General features: G+C 40.6%; 1 protein-coding gene across 37 annotated transcripts in view; it reads right to left on the bottom strand.

Annotated features, from left to right (window-relative positions):
- The window catches only part of HNRNPA3 (heterogeneous nuclear ribonucleoprotein A3), a 28,038-nt gene that overhangs the window by 8,881 nt on the left and 3,649 nt on the right, over positions 1 to 15,508 (bottom strand). For 6 of the 37 annotated variants that reach the window (XM_084814174.1, XM_084814224.1, XM_084814142.1 and 3 more), the window contains 10 exons: positions 11,903 to 12,025; positions 11,599 to 11,745; positions 11,252 to 11,462; positions 9,546 to 9,635; positions 9,356 to 9,448; positions 9,178 to 9,264; positions 7,459 to 7,596; positions 4,815 to 4,940; positions 4,665 to 4,736; positions 237 to 4,580 (listed from right to left, as the gene is read on the bottom strand). In XM_084814174.1, coding sequence (XP_084670300.1) covers positions 4,684 to 4,736; positions 4,815 to 4,940; positions 7,459 to 7,596; positions 9,178 to 9,264; positions 9,356 to 9,448; positions 9,546 to 9,635; positions 11,252 to 11,462; positions 11,599 to 11,745; positions 11,903 to 12,025 — 1,068 coding nt within the window. In that variant the 3' untranslated portion in view covers positions 237 to 4,580; positions 4,665 to 4,683. The remainder of the gene's footprint in view (positions 1 to 236; positions 4,581 to 4,664; positions 4,737 to 4,814; positions 4,941 to 7,458; positions 7,597 to 9,177; positions 9,265 to 9,355; positions 9,449 to 9,545; positions 9,636 to 11,251; positions 11,463 to 11,598; positions 11,746 to 11,902; positions 12,026 to 15,508) is intronic. The other 31 variants (XM_084814106.1, XM_084814233.1, XM_084814184.1 and 28 more) reach the window with 23 other exon arrangements.

Below are 15,508 nucleotides of genomic sequence, written 5' to 3'. Positions count from 1 at the left end.
TCTTGTCAATTAGTGACTGAAGAACACATCCCCTGCACTGATAAGAAGCACTGTTCTCTCTCCCACCCCCCACACTACTGCTCTAACCACCTCACTAAACATGCATTTGGTTGAGCCCTGCATTGTTTGGGTAAGTGCTTAACCGAGTGCACGCAGGTTCAGCTCCTTTCCTTTTCTAGCCAGAGTGCCAACAGACCTCTGATGGGGTAGGAAGAAACAGATGCATATGCACTCACCCCGCTTCTTTCTTCTGTTGGGGCGTGCCGAGATTAGCACACAAGCAGCTTGGCTTTGTCCCTGTTTTAGAAGAGGGAAAGTGAGCACAGGTGCCGTTTGCCACTCAGATGCCTGGAATTCATGATCAAACTACAATCCATAAATATGCTCTAGTGTAGCAGTTATAAATAAGGTACTGATTAAGGACTTCACCCTGCAGAGCTGTGCGCTCTAGGTTAAACATTCGTACTACAGTTAATGTTGATGGGGGAAGTCTCCAACTTCAATCTCCCCTGCCCAAGTTCACGGTTGAATAGGAGTGGGAATGTCATGCCAACAAAGGCAAGGTGCCCAACAGGTGTAGAAAATCCGGAACCATGATCCTACCTTCATTAGCATGCAGACCTAGCACAGATAGAGAATAAGGCAAAACAAGAGTTCTAAATACTACTGGGTTATGTAACATTCAAGATGAAAGGCATAATGTAAGGGGAAAACTCCAACTGGAAACCAGGAAGACATTGTTAAAGATTTCTTTTACCTGAAAGAGGGCCAGTAACTTGGGAGGGGGCATCATCTGCTCAAGTTTCAGATGAGTAACTTACTGATTTCCTTGCCTGAAAATTGGTGATTAACATTACCAACAAAATCTTAACTGAAGTCTTATACCCGATCTACCACCTATTTACTTGCAAAGCCAGTTCTACCAGTTTCAATGTATCTTATGCTCACGGCCTAAGACCGGGCTAAATTACACTAACCATCAAGTGTAACCATCAAACATGGCGATCCACTATTTTGAAGTTCTGGGTTTGTCCAAATCCAATTATATGAATGGACATTCAATTCAGGTTTTTTTTTTAAAACCCGCTACTTCTCAAATATTTATCACCAAAGCTTCCACCAGCCATTTCTTACATTTCCAAAAAGTGCATATGCTGTGGCTAGAGTGAAGGAAATCCCAGTTCAGATCTTACTTTAGCAAGTGACTGGGTTCACACGTAAAAGCAAATCTTCGGTTAATTAACCCATGATTTGCCATGCAGGAGTGAGGAGCATGCTGCCTTCCATACGCTCTGCACTTCCACTTTTAATTATCAACCTATGATCAGCCGGGTTGTAGGTTGTTGAGCATGATACGCAAACTTGGAGCAGTTAAACCAACAACAAACCATGGATTAACCACTGTAGCTCCTAAACAACCTAGTGCTCTGGGTTCACACATCACACTCAACCTACGACCTAGCTGATTATAGGTTGTTGATTAAAAGCAGAAGTGAAGAGTGTGTGGGAGGCAGTGTGCTCGCTCACTCCCACTTGTGCATGGCAAATCGTGTGGTAATTAACCCACAATTTGCCATTACGTGTGACTTGGGTCAATAACCTATAAAGCAAGCCACTACCCTGAAGCCACCCATCTATACGTAGATAATATTAACCTACCTTCTAGAGTAGTTGTAAGGATGGCTAAACATAAACTATTCCAAATCTATATAAATGCCAAGTATCATCAGTTATTCCATCAACCAGCTAGATGAGAATTTCCTTTTTAAAATCGGGTCTTTCACATTTCATAGTTTAGACGTACAATACTATTGGCACTCACCTTATATTAGCATCATTTGTTCTTATCACAGAAGCTGGATTTTCAAAGACCAGAGTATGGTCATGGGTATATCAACATTTTATACTGTATTAGAGTCTTACCAAGCCAAGAGTTTTCCAATGGGTAAGAAATCCACATCTGGTCAAGAAGTTTCTTCTACAATCTGCAAGTCAAAGATATTTTTCTTACCTTGTTCAGCAAAGAGTTATTCTTTAATTGATGAAAAGTGTTAGAGACAAACCTTACCTATTCTTATTCCCCTTCCTTTCAGGTCTAAATGCTAGACCTATGACTCTGGGTCAACTCAAGTAGCTATGACTCAAGGAGGTTCCAACTGGTGAAGAACTCTTGCTAGACTTTCTTCGATATTTCAGCAGTGATAGGCAGATTTAACTAGCTTTTGGAAAGCTGCTCACTATCAGCATAGTATCTTATGCCTTCACTTTTCTGGAAGTTGAAGCTGGTGCTGTTGCTGCCTTGTCATTCTTTAATTACGCTGACTTGTCCACATACACAATAGGCTGCTGAAGTCCTGTCTGAGTCTCCTTTGATCCACACTTTGGCTAAGAGATACATCCTAGAGTCTTTAAAGCTGGTTAATCACTGTCCTCTGCTTACACTTCTCCAAGTTCACAGAGAACTAGGCCTAAGGCACCGGCACCAACAACTGGGAACTTACAGATTTCATATTAAGAATCGCAAAACAGAGGAGCACACTATAAAATCGTTTTCCCTATGTGCCATCAAGATTCCACCCCCCTCCATTAACAACAGATCAAGTACCTTAAACCCATCCTCCAATTCTGCCCTTGCAATCAATAGCAGGCCTGGAAGGGATAATTTAGATCTAATCTATCCTCACAAGAAAAAATTGGCACATGCAGCTTAGTAATGTGAAGATTCCATACCACAATACCAAACTGATGCCCTTCAACAAGTTTTGTCTATTGGAGTATAGGCACTGTTTCCCGAAAATAGAAAGGATATATGGAGAGGCCAGCCACCTAATTCCCACCTTAATATATAGTAATATGACATTATGGAGTTTCAGGGGTATATCAATGCTCTTGATGTTGCTTAGCACACACTTTAACACTTTTTAAATTAGATGTAACCATAGTATTCTGTACCCAACAACCACGACCGTGTGCCTTGTTTGAGCAACATTTTAGAATGTCTGACAATCCATTCCTATACTGGAATTACCTTTACCTTATACTGTTCATTGGCCTAGAGAAGAAGTAACAGGTGAGAAATTCCAGCATCATACTGGCAAGTGTCTGAGTTTCTTCTACTCACTGTGCCCTACTCTTCTGGAAGTGTATTGACAGAAAGCACTGCTCTGGCAATAGTTAAAAGAGAAGTCTGATCAGATTAGGGAACACGGCTGTACACAAATTTGGGTAAGTGAAGGAGTAAATACCACACCCACAGTTCTGAATTAAACAACGTTTTGACCACATCATTCTGATGCATAAAAGTATTGATTTAATTCTAGCCATAGGACTCCCATTAGTGACAAATATATCATGTTTAGCCCAGATATTTCCTATTGCTAGACTGTGAACCAGTTTGCTTTCACTTCACCTTCAAGGCCTTCACTCAGGGCATTAGAAACTGTGTGAAATGCGTTGCTTTACTCATGGTCAGAAAGTTTATACTCATTACAGGGAACTCAAGAAAGATTGTGCCTGTGCTGAAATTTTGCTTCAGGCAGAGGGGGCATACAGAATCACACACAATAGAAATATTAACCATTACAGATGAACTCATGTTTTTAGGGCAGAAATAGATACAAATGAAGCTGTACAGTTATAAGCTAAGTAACAGACCCAGACTATTGGCTTCAAAGTTTTAATTCAGTTATGTGTGTGCACTTAATCTGTTTGCCATTTGGAGGGATGAAGCCTCAATGGTAATAAAAGGCAGAAGCCTGTTCTGCCAGTGTTTAATGTAGCTCCTGCATATATCAATGAAATGGGAGGCAAACTGAATAAAGCTTTAAGAGATCTCTTTCAATGCTTATTTACTTAGAAGGCTTAAGCTAAGAAACAAAGGCTACAAATTAAGATATGCACAAACCAGATGTATCTGGAATTTCCATTTGAAAGTAAAGCTTTTTATCATTCACAAGCACTAGTTTAAATGACTCAGTCCTAGTTATACAGCTAAACAAGCTTTAATGCAAACATCTTGTCTGTCCCTTTGCATGTGCAACTCATCTCATTTAGTTACATATGCAGAAAAACTAATGTTCTTAAACGATTTAGCATTTCTATAGTTTAAATTAATACAGATTATAATGCACTGATTTTTTCCTAGCAAGAATATACCCTAAAACTACATTTCTTTATTCAAAGAAGTTTCAGTAAGAAAAAACTGAACTACACAAGTATTGAAAAAATTAAAAGTTCCTTAATTATTTTTAATTCCTGGTACCACTACCACAAATTTACAGGGCAATATACCTGATTTTATGAAGAAAAGACAAAGCTACAACAACAAATTAAAAAAAGTCAGGAATGTACATCTAAACACTACATTGCATTAAATCAATAGCTGCACTCTTTGCAAACTGTGGCTATGACAGTCCTTAAGAAGGGTCTCCTGTTTAAGCTGCAGTAACTTTTCTGACTATGGTTCATCGCTCCTTCTGTGGCAGATTTTACAGTTCCTCTAATTCATTTGGGACGACTGTCTCAAAGTAACCTGCAGCTTTCCTGACAACTCCTCGCTCTCTCCTGCTAAGAACTGTAGCCTGTTGAATACAGGATAAGAAAAGGATTACTCTCAATGAAACGTTGTAGTCTTCATATACAACACTTGTTTGTAGCATACCTACCTTTATCTTGGAACAATTTTTAGAATCTTCTTCCACCATAGCCACCACTTCCTCCTCCTGATCCATAGCCACCTGCAAATGAAAGATTGACTGTTGAAGTAAATCTCCTTTACTACTAGCCAGATGTATATAATGTAAGGTTGTATTTACCACCATAGGGACTGCCTGAGCTTCTGCCACTGAAACTGCCACCTCCTTTCATGGGTCCATAGCTTGAGGCCTGCTGTCCACTGTAATTGCCAAAGTCATTATAGCTTCCACTGCCACCATAGTTGCCTGAGAACAGAATTTTTATTTCATATTTATCACTTAGATCAAGCATTATTTCAAAAATAGGTTTCAATATTCACTACAATTCATTCAGATTAAGTAAATTAAGGAGTAACAAATATAATTTAGTATGCAATACAGGTTTTCATGACTCCAGATTTATTGTATCTGCATAAAAGGATTTCAATTGACTGGACATAATCATGGGCTAGGACTTGTTATTCCTTTCTTGCTCCCAGCAACTCTAGGGACTGTTCCAGGTCCAACCTTGTAAATATCACATCACTTGCAGAGCCTAGTTTAAATACCAACAGACGCCCCCCTCCCAGGGACTCTGAACATGTGAATTCACCATCAAGTCCGAGGAATTTTTTCCTCCCCTACTTCCCCTCACACTTTTCTAATGTCTTGCCTGATTAAGAGATCAGGAGATCTTGAAAGCTTGCAGATTTTTGTTGATACCTGGGTTAGCCTAATAAAGGTATTACACTACTATGGATTTTGTAATTTTTCTTATGGTCAACATGGCTACCTTTAGTTTTTGTACGGCTAGGATCAGTTACTGTAGTTATTTTTGAGAACATTCAATAGACACGCAAAATCCTTTTTGCTGTTCAATTCTTGCCAATTTTCATTATGTTGGAAAAAGAATGAGTGCATTTTTTCCTTTGTTAGTCTTGAAGGTGCCTCAACACTTCTTTGCCTTATTCCTTCCCCTGTGCCCCATTAACAACTCTGACATCTTTCACTTTCTAAAGTTCCTAGAAAAAGTGTGAACATCTTATAAGTACTCTAGCCCCTGAAAATTAGACATCTAACCCGACAAAGGTCCGTCTAATCAAAGCTATGGTTTTCCCAGTAGTAATGTATGGCTGTGAGAGCTGGACTATAAGGAAGGCTGAGCGCCGAAGAATTGATGCTTTTGAACTGTGGTGCTGGAGAAGACTCTTACGAGTCCCTGGACTGCAAGGAGGTCAAATCAGTGAATCCTAAAGGAAATCAACCCTGAGTGCTCATTGGAAGGACAGATAATGAAGCTGAAGCTCAAATATTTTGGCCACCTAATGCAAAGAGAAAACTCTCTGGAAAAGACCCTGATGCTGGGAAAGACTGAAGGCAAAAGGAGAAGGGGACGGCAGAGGATGAGATGGCTAGATAGCATCACGGATGCAATGAATATGAACTTGAGCACACTCCGGGAGAGAGCGCAGGACAGGAAGGCCTGGTGTGCTATGGTCCATGGGGTCACGAAGAGTCGGACACGACTGAACAACAACAAGTGCTGCCTTGAGCACTATTTTAAGTAGAAAGGAGGGTTATAAATTTAATAAATGAAAAAAACAGTGTAATACTTTATACTGCCTGGGCAACTAAGTCTTTAACCTGATGCCAAAATGATATCAGCACCACTCAAGCTTCAATGGGGAGGGGGCAGTCCAGAAGCATGGCACCTCTGCCTAGTTCCTACACAGTGAGCTCCCCCTGGCAAAAGGATCTGGAAAACAGCTTATTCTGAAGATCTTAAAATACATGGACAGATAGGAATACGGAGTGATGGCCATATAGGGAGTGACACTCCTTCAGATATTTGGGTCCCTGTATAGAGCTCTAAAGGTAAGCATCAGCACCTTGAACTGGGCTTGGAAGCAAATAGGCAGCCAATGTCATTGGTATAATATGCTCCCATTTGATTGTATCAGTTAAATGTTCTGGCAGCCGCATTCTGCATTATTTGAAGCTTCTGAATCGTCTTAAAGGTTAGCTCAACATACAATGCATTGCAGTCATCCAATTGGGAGGTTACCTGGGCATGCATCACTGCAGCCATATTATTTGTGCCCAGGAATGGTTGCATCTGGTGAACCAGCTGAAGGGTTGAAAGTACTCCATGCCACTTAGACCACCTGAGCATCAAGTGACAGTGCTGGATCCAGGATCATCTGTTCTTTCAGGGGGAATGCAGCCCCACCTAGAACAGGATATACACCTAACTCATGGACATGAGAACTACCTATACACAATGCCACAATCTGCTGGATCCTCTGGTCACTTTTGGTAATAAATTATCTACAAGGAGCTTTAGGGACGAAAGGGCAAGAGCAGCTTGGTACAGCAGAGTCTTAAAAATGAAAGATTCTTAAGTTAATGTTGGATAGGGGAAATAACTGGCTATAAAATTGTAGTATTTCCCTCATTAGACGTCAAAGATTGGAAGCATGTTCACCTGAAGGCTTGTTACCAGCACTGCTCTATGGGTTAAATAAGATGAATCTATAAATCAGGCTTGGAGAAAGAATATATAAAGCTTCTCTAGGCATCTTTAAAGTCACTGTAATTTCAGTGAGATTAGAATCTGAAATGGTTTGACCCACAATCTACTTACAGTGCAGCATAGCTTACATTGCATAGCATTCTTCTTAATCAAATCTGCAAGACCTTTTGAAACAGATCGAAAACCTGAACTTTTAAGATCTCATATAAGCAGTACAGATAGATGTTACATGATGTAATTCAGGATTCTTACCACCAAAGCTTCCTCCTTCGTTGTAACCATCATAGCCTCCACCCCCTCCACCATATCCACCACTTGGGGTTCCATAGGTTGGGCTACCACCATAACCTCCTCTGCTGCCGTATCCAGGACTACCACCATAGTTTCCACCTTGAAACATCAATTAAAAGTAACGAAATAGACGTGACTATGTTTGTAACAAAACTCAAAGTAACTGCACTGAATGCAGTGTTGGTGACACCTAGATTCAACTTTGAGACTGACTACTACAAAAGGAGCTATCATGTTATGATAGCTACTTTTCTAATATGATAGCTACCAATCAAATTGTCCTAATGAACTATTCCAGCCTTCCTCAACCTGAGCCCCTCCAAATGTTTGACCTACAACTCCCATCATCCCTGACCACTGGCCATGCTGGTTGGAGCTGATGGGAGTTGTAATTCAAAACATCTGGAGGGACTCAGGTTGGTGAAGGCTGAACTATCCTGACATATAGCTGTCTGATGACTTGTCATGTAGTCAATTAATATGGAAACCATTGTATGTGCATAACTAAGGGCCGTCTCTCACTGCGCACATACATTATGGATTGTATGAACTGACTCAGTTGCAAAGCATTACATTTGAGGTGTTCTATCTGTGATGGCTCATTCACACAATTCATTTACCAATTCATGTAACTGAATATGCAGAAAAACATGTCCTTCAACCCACAAACATACTGAATATTCTAGACTGTGGCTTGAGGATCACCCATATGTTATTTATCCTGATCTGGTAAGGCTTTGATAAGTATATTTTGGCTGCACTAAATAAAGCAATTACTAAGTGTATTGTCACTTTACATTCATTTCATACATCTAAAGGTAATTACTTGGATCCTTAGTCGCCCTTCCCTTCCTGGGAAGGACTCTGATCAAGTGGAGGTTTCTGCTAGCAGAAGGGAGGGAATGCAGTTTTCATAAATTCATCTTGCAGCCTCAAGCACGTCTCACATATTCTGAAGGTGTGCACTCCCACAACCCTCTGGACCAGATTTTCAGTAAGCACAGGAGAAAGTCACCTTCCATCAGCAGCAACCTTATGAGGGGATTTGCATTCACAGGAACTTAGCTTTCAAGCCACTGACCTGGTTCGCACAACACAACAGCCCACCTTGGCTTCATTTACCCACAGGAATTGTTGTGCCAGGTACCCACGTGCACCTGGCTTGCTGTGTCATGTAAACCCAAGGGGTAGGCGTTGTTTGAGTGTTAGAGAACCCTCTAATAACCCATGGCTTATTTTAAGGTTGAGGACTGTCTAACCCTCAAACAGCCCCTGCCACCTGGGTTTGCATGATATGGTGACAGCCCCTGTGGGTATGTTAAGCCATGGTGGGCTGTTGTGGTGTGTAAACCAGGTCACTGAGTTGGATCCAGACTAAGTTAGCTATTGTAGTCTCTTTAAATCATGGGACTTCTCCCATGACAAGTTGTTCTGTCATTAACTTCCCTGCTGAAATCAATGGAACTAAAGCAGGACTAATTTAGCCTGGATCCAATCCAATTTACCTAGCATTTCTTAGATACCTAGCTTTTCTATAAGTTGTCACCTTTCCTTTCACATTCCACATGTTAAGATACATCAGACAGACCCAAAGAGCTATTCATACTTAGTCCACCACAGTAGCTTTGTTTCTTCTAAAGTTAGGTATAATTCAAGTGATACCAGCACTGTTGTGCTTACCATCACCAAAGCCATTGTATCCATCGCCACTCCCGAAACTTCCTCTGCTGCCGCCGCCACCTCCACCACTTCCGCCACCGTAGCCTCCTAAATCAGAATAAGTGTTAAGAACCATGATACGTCATAATTCAAGTTCGTATTTTTGGAAGGGTGTGGGTAACAAAGGACAGACATTTACCTCTACCACCAAAACTTCCACCTCTGCCATAACTTCCACCACTGCTTCCAAAGTTCCCACGACCTGTGAAGTTGCTTGAGCTGCTCCCACGACCTACAAAACAAAAAGGGGTGGGTGGGATGGAGGGAGTGAACATTCAGTAATGAAAACTGTTATCACCACCACCACCACCACGACGTAACACACTCACTTCTCTGAGCAGTGGCTGTCTGCATTTCTTGCTTGGAGAGAGCTTTCTTCACTTCACAGTTATGCCCATTTATAGTATGGTATTTCTGAACTAAAAGAAGTTTTGAAATTCTTATTACAAGAAGGCACACATTCTTTTTAGTCAACTTTTTGAGCAGTATCAAACTGTGTCATTCCATTAGCACAAATGGTGTTGCGCTAGCAAAACCTAGGTTGTGAAGTACGCGCAAGAGAAGAATCCAATTGACGTTACGTTTGTGCAAGCAGTTTTGCATTATGCTTGTGCAACATGTTGTGGAACCTGTTGTGCAACCAGTTGTGCATCCCACTTGTGCAACCGGTTACGCAACAGCTTACACATCCAGTTGCACTAGCCTAATGGGCAACTGCTTGCACAATGCAAACATTCAGCGGAGTTCTGCTAGTGGTATTTGAGTTTGCGGAATGTGACCATTGGATACAACCCTTTATGCACAATTATCTAAAAGTCATTTTCATAACAGTAGTGTTTTAGAGTCGATTGCCTTTTTACATTCAATAAAGACAATTCAAACACATAAAAATTTAACAATACAGCAAAACAAAAACAATTAACAATTGCATAGCTCTATAACAAAAACAGTAGAAGCTAGCCAAACAGTGTGGAAGTTTGGGAAAAGAGGTGGAAACTGACTGGCAGGAGGCTATACATGTTTCTTGGAACTCCCTGGGAAAGATATTCAATTAAATGGATGCCACCACAGAAAGAGCCCTGCTCCACATTAATCTCCCCTCTGATAAGGAAGGAACAAGGAAAGTGGCAACATCTCCAAACTTAGTGGGGCAGGGGAGGAACTTTCTAAAGTACACATTATATATGCCATTCAAGCAGTGTTTGAGTTATAGGAGGGGCCAATGCAATCCACAAGCTTTGCCCAATTTTAGCCAATCATGCCTTCCCTATAGCCTTTTAAAAACTACAGTTAAGGGGATTGAGCTCCTGCTGCCCCCCGCCCCCCGGTAATTTGAACACTGCAATACGACCTCCAGTCTAAGGTTACAGAACTCAGCCTTCCTTCATCTGGTTCCTGAAGGCCTTTTTAGTTGGACTCCCTGCAACCCAGCCCCGCTCATTTCCTTGTTAGAATTCAAGGATGTGCTTGCTTTGGAGCCAGGGTTCTCTGGGATCCTGATATTGCCGTAGAAGTAAGTTTTAAAGCTGTTGGTGAGGTTGTTTCACTTGGCTGGGAAGTTCACTCAACCACTATGATGGTAGCTGGGGCCCTTGGGAGTGGCAAGGGATTCTGCTTGATAAGAGGGAGCAGCTGACCAAATCAAGTGCCTGGACAGGTGTGACCAGCCAGCTACATCCTGCTTGGAGATATAGCATGGGTAGATCTGGACAGACAGCCTGAGTATACAAAGGAACAGAGAGCTGGAAACCAGACTGTTCTTCTCAGCCAGACATGTAGCCACAGAGACATGATGGAGAGATCCTGGTGGAGGGGAAAAATCATGTCCCCCCACCTCTCAAGCCTTCTGAAAATGTAGCTAAGGAAGCCAGGTCCTCCTGGAATTTAAGCACGTCAAGCAGGGATTTAAAAAGAAAACCTTTTAAAACATTTTAACTAGGTCTTCTTCTTACAGTAAGTTCCTTGTTTACTAGGAAGAGTTCCATGCATCAGTAACATTAAAGAGAAGTAGAAGTCAATACAAACTATTACATACCAACAATTTTGTCAACTGTATCATGATCATCAAACGTTACAAAGGCAAACCCTCTTTTCTTTCCACTCTGCCTGTCTTCCATTACTTCTATGGTTTCAATTTTGCCATATTTTTCAAAATAATCTCTTAAATTATATTCTTCTGTGTCTTCTTTAATCCCTCCAACAAATATTTTCTTCACTGTTAAATGGGCACCAGGTTTCACAGAATCCTATAAAATGTCAAGTTATGTTCAACATTTCAGTCTTCCAAAACAGTCTGTTTAAAAACACATTTAGATTTACAAATAATTAAGTATTTGTATAATTAAGGCATAACAAATCCAGTATACTTCAGTATCTACTTACTTCTCTAGAAACGGCTCTCTTTGGTTCCACTACACGTCCATCAACTTTATGTGGTCGAGCTGCCATTGCACCATCTACCTCTTCTACACATGAGTAGGTCACAAAACCAAAGCCTCGGGAACGTTTTGTCTGTGGGTCTCTCATCACCTTAAAAAAATCATATATATCTATTTATATAACACTAATTTAGGCACTGATTGTGTGTGCACATCTGGGAATAAGCCCCAATGAAAAGAGTGGGACTTGCTTCCAAGGTAAACATACACAGGCTTGCTCTGTTAAACTGAATGTTATAATTACTCACCACGCAGTCTGTGAGCGTGCCCCATTTTTCAAAGTGTTCTCTTAAACTATCATCCGTAGTTTCAAAGCTCAGGCCACCAATAAACAGCTTTCTCAATTGTTCTGGTTCCTTAGGATCATGGCCCTGAAAGGAGGAAAGTCTCAGTATACTGTACAAGATGCATGATGTTGCTGTGAAGTTCATTTATCTGTATTCTATCACAACTTACTGTTAGAAGTAGTGAGTTACTGACTTCACTTTGCCAAGAACATGACATTTTAAAACCAGCATTAGTTTAGATTAGCTTGTTTCTAGCTTTAAATGCAGACTAATCCACAGCTAGTTAGAAGTACACTGAACTCAAATGGCCTATGATTCCGATTTTAAGCACACTTACTTCCATGTAAACATATCTAGAATTAGGGTACCAAGCAGACTTGCACCTTCAATTATTAGTTTGGCTGTAAGTCCAGGATTCCAGCTTTACTAGGCTAAAATCATGTCAACGAGATGAGGATTCTTGCAGCCACATTCTATGCATGTTTACACAGAAGTCTCAACAAGTTCTGTGAGGCTTGCACCTTAGTAAAGTGTACATGTAAATGCAGCCATCCAGTGCAATCCCATGCATGTTTATACAGAAGTCCCACTGTGTTTAATGGGGCTTACTCTCAGATAAGCATGCATACAACTGCAGTTGTAGTCTGCAATCCTATACACATTCAACTGAAAGCAAGCCTCACTGAACTCAGTGGGACTTACTTCTGAGTAGACATGCCTAGGATTGCACTGTTAGTGTGTTAGACAGAGCTAGCCTAACATAAAAACCTATAAAGAGTTATAATGCCTTCATCAATCAATGGCAGTTGTATAGGCTTTTAGTTTTCAATTATGAAAAAGCTTTCTTTTATTACAGCTATATTTTTAATTTATGACATTTCATATAAAGAAAAGCTGGATATTTAAAGTTGTGTTTAAAGTGTTATTGTACTCATGTTTTACTTGTGGGCTTCCCATAGGCAGCTGGTTAATTGGCCACTGTGTAAGCAGAATGCTGGACTAGATAAGCCTCTGGTATGATTCAGCATAACTCTTCTTATGTTCTTATGATTAACAAAAATCCTTCAAATAACATGTTCTGAATTTCAGGGAACAGCCAACTTTAGCAAAAGATGACTAATCATGTCTTAAACTTATCAATGTAAGAAGGGCTTTTATAACTTTCTAGTTACCAAACCTAACATCTTGACCCCCACTTTTTTATTTGCAGGAAGAACAAGAAGCTGGACTTCAGAAGATGTGACAGCAAAACTCAGTCTTATTTAACTTTGTAAAGTTCAGAATAATCTAGACACAACAGAAAAAGAATGTTGCTGCATTTTTATATGAGATGCCGTATGCCCCCATAGATATAGTTAATACTCTGATGTAGTATACATCATTCCAGCTCCACAAAACAGTATGACCACTAAGGAAGCAGATTTTCTTGTTATTTTTATGATGCCACTTCCCTATTTATACTTCACGTACCAAGTTATGGCGGCTTTTATAGTTCATTCATGCCTATTCATATTAAGGGCATAGAAATACTGTGTGGAATTATTATTCATTAAACCATTTAGGTGCATTAGCTTTCATGTAGAAACTGCACATTTTGTTACAGGCGATATGCAAGAATCTATATGTGGGTCTTGTTTTAAAGCCTACAAACTGAGGTGCTTTAATTCCTGGGAAATGAAGAATGTAACTCTTTTCTCATGTTACGTTATCACATCTAATGTGTTTAAGAGTCTCTCCCTCTGAAACAGGTTAGTTACTGCAGAGAGTCTCCAAGATCAATAGCATTTTTAATTTCCCACATCACTTTTAATCATCACTCCTTGGAAGTAGTACATTTCCTTGAATTAATCTACTGTGATACTTAGCTTGGAGTCTCTCCAGAAGAAACAAATTTGCCTGAATATTACAATCTATCCTGCCTCTGCAATAAGAGGTTTTAAAGGTCAAGACCACTATACCAGGTTCTGGAACCACAGAAGGAAGAGACAAGTTATTCAGTTGACTGCCATATGCTGTCAGAGAAACACAATGGCCTTGTAGCGGCCGATTTAACAGATGCTTATAATATTCCTATTAATGGAGAAATATATGTCTAGCTTACACAGCTGAGTAGGAAAAGTCTATGTCATATCACCACTTAAGAAACCTTATTATAGCAACTATATTGATTTTATGGCAACTATATTGAAATACTAGGGACATCTGGACAATACCTGAATTGAAATGGAAACTAGATACCAAATACATCAGAAATCAGGTGGCCCATACTGGAAGGCAGAGGAGGTAAACCAAAACTTGTGATTTACCGAGAAGTCCCACTATGTTCAATTGTGCTTACTCCCAGGACTCTTAGTTCCCTGAAGGGAGTATGGAACTGGCCATTCTGGTAGCGGATGGCCACTGACAAAATGGTGAGCACCAATTTCCCCTCTGGGGTTCCTTACCTCCTATCCTAAGCCATCCAGTGACAAAACAGCCAGCCCCAACCCTCCTCTTTTGTGCTGGAGAGAGTGAGGTGTGGATCTTCCTTGCATTGTTCTGAGCCCACTCCAAGCTACAGGGGTTGGTGAAGGCTCCTCACCACCCTCAGCAAAGAGCAATTAACGATGCACCATGGGGAGGGTGGCAAACAAATCTGGACTGCTGCTGGTTTCCACAAAGCACAACCTGTGTCATGATGACCCCACTGCAAAATATCAGCTACCCTGTTCCTTGTTCTTCCTGCCTTCCACTAACAAAATTTATGTAGCTCTTATACAGGCCATTGGTCTGTGGTTTATATCGCTAGTTCTGCCTTACAGCAAGCTGCTGTGGTCTCTTTTAACTCCATGATTCTGTAATATGAAATCAGAAATCATGATATAGGAAACTCCATAGAATAGAAGCCACCACTCAAGTAAGTTCTGTAAGGTGAAATACAGAGCATAAAACTAACAGGGTTTGGGGGGGGGGGAGGGGGGAGAAGGGAGACAAATGGTAAGAGAGAACAGTATGTTCTCCTTCGGATAGTGGATTCAGATTTGTTCTTTAAGTGAGATTAATGCTGACTATTTTAGTTATTTCTAGCGTTTGAATATCATGTCTTTAAACATCTGGTAAGGTTTCCATATAAGTTTATACTTTCTTCCTCGATGGTTGCAAATGTTGAAGTTAACGCTTCAACATATGGATGTAGACAGTTTCCTTGCTAAACATCTCCAAAATACTACACAACACGATCAGTTTAGGAATTTAACCAAATGAAACTGACCATTCCATACATGGCAGCATTTGGCCTAGTTCTCAATGAGGTGGTAAACCTGTGGGTAGACTACCATTTTAAATTGCAGATGGGAGGGAGCACATATGACATAATCTTCCTCCTTACAGGATATTGAACTCTTACCCATGACATGTTAAGTTTTCTACCTGGAGTTTCTTTGTATGGAGGAATATTCAATGTGACTGCCCTCCTCCTCCAGCAGTCCGAAGCAGAGCAGCACAAACACAATTACCAGTTACCGCCTTAGTGAGAACTGGACCCTAGTCAACTGGAAATATTCAAACACCCAGATCCTTAATGAGTCA

Source organism: Heloderma suspectum, chromosome 1 (assembly GCF_057233095.1).
Source record: "Heloderma suspectum isolate Gila_16-S chromosome 1, 16-S_ref, whole genome shotgun sequence".
Lineage (NCBI taxonomy): Eukaryota > Metazoa > Chordata > Lepidosauria > Squamata > Helodermatidae > Heloderma > Heloderma suspectum.
This window is presented reverse-complemented; position numbering and strand designations above follow the sequence as displayed.